Raw genomic sequence first — 4,620 nt, 5'->3', positions numbered from 1 at the left:
TTAAAATAGTAAGATAACACCGTTAGTAAAACACATGTAACAGTATGAGAAATCAGATAGGGAAGCCTATTACTGGGTTTGTCGATCACGCTCTGCTGCAGCGCTAGATCCTACAAATCGAAAAAATCCATATTAGAATTCTAATATAAATAAATAAATATTATTTAAATAATATACGAAACCTATGGGTAACTCTCGTAGTACGCGATTCAGGCTGATCTAACGAACGTACACACCAGACCTAACTGATCATTGCTCAAGTGAAATACGAGTACCTTCATAAAATATTTTTATTGAATCAATTCCTTAACCAGATCTCAAATAAATAATCAAAATCTTAAAATATTAAGCCTTTTGGGTTTACAAGCTCGATTCGGGAATTTCGGGTCAGAATTTGGCAAAACGGACTTCGGAATCAGATTCAGGACGTCAAAAAACATAATGTATGACCTTTCGGATATTTAAATTCTTGGTCAAAATCAAAGTCAAAGGGTTTGACTGACAATTTGGAGACTTTCGGGTTCGAATTTGGTGATATGGACTTCGGATTCGAATTTGGAACGTCGAAAAATGTTAGGATAGGTATACTCGGTCAAAATCAAAGGTCGTTTAATACCCGGTCAAAGCCGGTCAAAGTTTCGGTCAACAAACTGTCAACTATTTTACAGAAATATCACCCTTTTTTTAAAATAATTACCAAAATAGCACTTTTTTAGAATTAAATTCTCAGAATAGCACCCATTTCGAATTAATTCCCAAAATCACCCGATCAACGGTCGGGTTGGGTTAACGGGTCGGGTCGGGTCAAAACCGATCAAACCGGTCAACCCTTTGAAAAACCAGTTATTTTAGCCTTCCCCACGCGCAGTGGAGGCGCGTGAGGGCTGTTCTGGCTACGTAAAATTCACGGAAAAATTTCTAAAATTTATTTTGAGCGATTTCGAGATACTTACAAAGATCGGTTCAAATTTTTGAACGGCGGAGAGCTCGATTTCATCAAATCGAAAACTTTGACCGCTTCACCTCCCCACGCGCCGCCGTCGATGGAGACTAAGGATGACACCGACGGACTCGGAACGGCACAGGGAACACTATGGTGCGGGAGGTGTCGTAAACGGAGCGACGATCGACGATGAATTTAGGATTTTCTAGACAGTTGTGCTAAAAAAAAGGTTGAGGCTTTGACTTGAAATTCATAGCGTTTGGCAGCGTTTCACCTTAATTAATTTAAGAGAATTGTTCCTCACTCGATAACGAACACAATGGTGGTTTCAAAATGACGATCGGAATTCAGACGACGTCGGGATCGTTGTCGGAAGTTGAGGTTGGGAGAGAGGATTTTGGGAAGTGGTATATATAAACCAATATGACCAACTTTTCTTGGGTAAATTCAAGGTTTGGTCCCTAAATTTTTTTAACTCTAAAATAAGTTACAAGTTTTAAAAATTTATAATTTAATCCTTAAAATTTATCTATTTTCACAATTAAAACTTCAAATTTCAATTAAATATTATTTTGAAATTTTCGATTGTTACATGCTATTTAGTTGGTTGTTAAGAAGGCCTCCTTGACACTAAGCTTCTTCATTGTTTTTAAAGCTTTTTATTCCTAGTCAGGTAACTAGAACTAAAGAAAAATATTCTTCATTTATTATTTGCTTTGCTTCCTTTAGAACCCTTAAACTCCAAAGGCTGTTCTTTTTCTTTTCTATTGGGATTCCTTTGTTTTCGGATTTTCTCTTGGCTCTTTTGCTGTGAAGACTGGTGGAAGTTCATGTTTTGAATCAAAGAGGAGGAAGGGGAAAAAGGGTACATATTATAATTTATTTTTAATGTTATCTTTTGTACGATTGTTTCTATTTGTTGGGATCTGCTTTTTAGATCTTTGACATTCTCTCCTTTTGGTTTTTACTGCAGCTTTTCTCGTGTATTGGAGTTAAATAAATCTGGGATTTTGCTGATAAACAATTATAGTGTATTAGATCTGGTTAAAGTTGAAAACACACACACACGGGAAAAGGGGTTTTTTTGTGTTTTTTTGGGGTTTGAATCAGCTTTTAACTTTTGAGTCATAAATTAATGGTTGAAATAAACATTTTCTAAAAGTTAAGAACTTTTCTCGGTCTTGTCTTTTTTTATGTTGAGGACTGGCTAAAAGAAGAGTCCCCCATGAACTGAAATGATTTTGGTTCATGGTGCAATTTCTTTGTGTGTATTGTTTTTTTCACTTTATTGTTGTGTTTAACTGAGTATCATTAGCACTTTTTAGGGTTTTGTTTGTGGTGCATATGCTTGGAGTTTTATTTGTTTTCTAAGCTAATGAAATGAGCTTGAATTGCATACATGTTTGTTCTGATCTGGTTTATCACACCTTCAGCAATGGTGCGTATACTCCTTGTTTGATTTCATGTATTTCCACGGTGGTGGGTGATCGATTTTGTTTCGAGTTAATTAGATTCACAAATTGTGGTTTCAGTTGATCATATGAACTGTTTTGTCCTTGCAAAATCTTATTTTCCGTCCTTTTCGAGGGAATTCATGTTTACTATATTACTAAATCTGTCATTTCATCCTTTTGGAGCAACTTTTGTGTTTAATATATGAGGATTAGTTGTTTTGATTGAATGTTTTAATGTACTTGCAGGTGCTGAACAAGTGCTATGACATTCATACTTGGCTGACATAAAACCTTTGGTGAACAAAGAAATCCTCTGGATTCGAATGGACTAAAAAGAAGAGGTAACTGTGAAGTAAGACCGAAATTGTGTCGTACACGGTAAAGACATGGATGGCTGGCATCAAAATTCGATTGTTCTATGAGGGAAACTGACTTTGTGAGATCGAATTATCAGTCGTCGAAGAAAATGGATTCGTTTCAGGACACGGTTTTATTTGGATAAAAGTTTGATGGGGTGTAATTTGCCAGATTTGGTAGTTTGTTACAAGGAGAATGGATATCATGTTATCAAAGATATTTGTATTGATGGAGTTTTAACAAAGGACAAGTTCTTGTTCGACAGTGGCACAGATGAGAGTTTTCTGCCTTCTGAAAGGGATCTAGATGCTAAACTAATGAAAGAGAACCCGGAAATGGATATGTCCATAAACGATGTTCCGGCACTTCCAGAAGAAAATCAACCTGGCAAGGATATCGACAATGAATGGGGTTCGAAGAAAAAACTCGATGCTGATACATGTATACAGTATGTTTCCTTGTTAGAAGAAAATTCCGAGTCTAATGAGGGGCTTCCGAATCAATGTGATTCTAAAGATTTGATTTTGTCAAGGGAAATGAATCATGATGCGATGATGCAAGTGATTACGGATGACGTCTCCAAAGAATTGTATGCCCTTGGACTGGGAGAGTTAACTATGATGTCGGAAATGAGCTCGGTGAAAACTGAATCCGTGTGTTCCGACTGCAAAAGTAATGGAACCGAACAACAGTCATTTCAGGTAAACTTGTCTTGGTAAAAGTTATTAAAATGTCTATGTTCTATACCGAAAAAAAGATGGTTTACAACTTTGGAAGTACCATGATATGTTTTTTATTTTGTATGTAGAACTCAAGCGAAAAGGTAGTCACCAGGACACCACCTTTGGTTTCTGCAGTTGAAGAATCAAACAATAGCAGTGAGGAGGCGATTCTATCAGCTTCTGCTTTGGTTCCTGCAGCTGAAGAATCTGACCCTGGGAAAGGGGAAGCTACTTTGACCAGTTCCGTCCCGGCCTCCATTTCCGAGGAATCAAGCAGCCGCTGCATTGTTAAAGAGGTATCCAATGATAGCAGACTGGAGGGTGGAAGGATCACGAGTCACTTCGACTCTTCTGCTCCAGCCAACCACAAAGACGAGTGTCGCCACGATCTTGATAGTGAATCGAAGCCTGAAGGTAGAGTTGATCAACCTTTTTCGAACAATCTTCAATGGGGAAATGGAGAGTCTAGTTTCTCTCTTGCAGGGCCCGTAACTAGTCTTATAACTCTCCGGGCCAATAGCATATTCAGGCAATCTCTCCCTCAGATCAGATAGCAGTACAGCAAGCACTCATTCTTTCGCCTTCCCTATGTAATTTTACCAGCAAACTATCCATCTCTTGCACTTCACTTCTCCTTTGCATACAATTCATAATTAATCCTTAGTTGCTTGTTTGTTCATTCCTGCAGATTGCAGCCTGAATGGGATGCAAGTCCGGTAAGAATGGCTAAAGCCGACAGGAGACATTACCGGAAGCATTGGCGTTGGAGGCAGTGCATCCTTTGCTGTAGATTCTGAAAAGTTGTATTCAAATCATAGGTTATACAAATCTATTATTCTTAACAAGTTACATACATCAAGATCATCCTATTTTATCTCACACTGTAAGTAATGCCAGTTGGTTAAGATGGTATGATGCTTGGAGTTTCGATCTCGTTCACGTAACTTGAGCTGTAAGCAATGCCCTAGAGTTTTCTCATATATTTGCTTTTCTTTTTGGTTTCATTTTCTTTGTTAATAATGTCAAGTTATATCAGATAAAGGTCATTATATGTAATCTTTTTTTCCAGCCATTTACCCAGATGTTTTCTTGTTCATAAAATCTCAGTTCATATGCTATATCAATTCGGCTTCAAGAAAAAAAT

The 4,620-nt window shown here is 37.4% G+C and overlaps 1 protein-coding gene across 2 annotated transcripts; it reads left to right on the top strand.

The window, feature by feature from the left end:
• The first annotated feature begins 1,703 nt into the window (after positions 1 to 1,703).
• On the top strand, positions 1,704 to 4,352 carry LOC120122132. 2 transcript variants are annotated; one of them, XM_039141362.1, is made up of 4 exons: positions 1,704 to 1,808; positions 2,644 to 3,455; positions 3,563 to 4,066; positions 4,165 to 4,352. In XM_039141362.1, the coding sequence occupies exons 2-3, from the start codon at positions 2,907 to 2,909 to the stop codon at positions 4,028 to 4,030; spliced, it is 1,017 nt and encodes a 338-aa protein (XP_038997293.1). In that variant the 5' UTR covers positions 1,704 to 1,808; positions 2,644 to 2,906; the 3' UTR covers positions 4,031 to 4,066; positions 4,165 to 4,352. The 2 variants fall into 2 exon arrangements, with proteins under 2 accessions (XP_038997293.1, XP_038997294.1); XM_039141363.1 differs by lacking the exon at positions 1,704 to 1,808 and adding an exon at positions 2,146 to 2,381.
• The last annotated feature ends 268 nt before the right edge of the window (positions 4,353 to 4,620 follow it).

This window comes from Hibiscus syriacus, unplaced genomic scaffold (genome assembly GCF_006381635.1).
Source record: "Hibiscus syriacus cultivar Baekdansim isolate YM2019G1 unplaced genomic scaffold, ASM638163v2 tig00110384_pilon, whole genome shotgun sequence".
NCBI classification, from domain to species: Eukaryota; Viridiplantae; Streptophyta; class Magnoliopsida; order Malvales; family Malvaceae; genus Hibiscus; species Hibiscus syriacus.
Note: the sequence above shows the minus strand (reverse complement) of the source record. Positions and strands in the feature narration are given on the sequence as shown.

What these genes read in the sequence shown, in the direction of transcription:
- LOC120122132 (XM_039141362.1), top strand. Translation starts at nt 2,907, where the DNA reads ATGGGGTGTAATTTGCCAGATTTGGTAGTTTGTTACAAGGAGAATGGA. An exon ending in CCGAACAACAGTCATTTCAG is followed by an intron (nt 3,456 to 3,562) that starts GTAAACTTGTCT and finishes TTTTGTATGTAG; the next exon opens with AACTCAAGCGAAAAGGTAGT.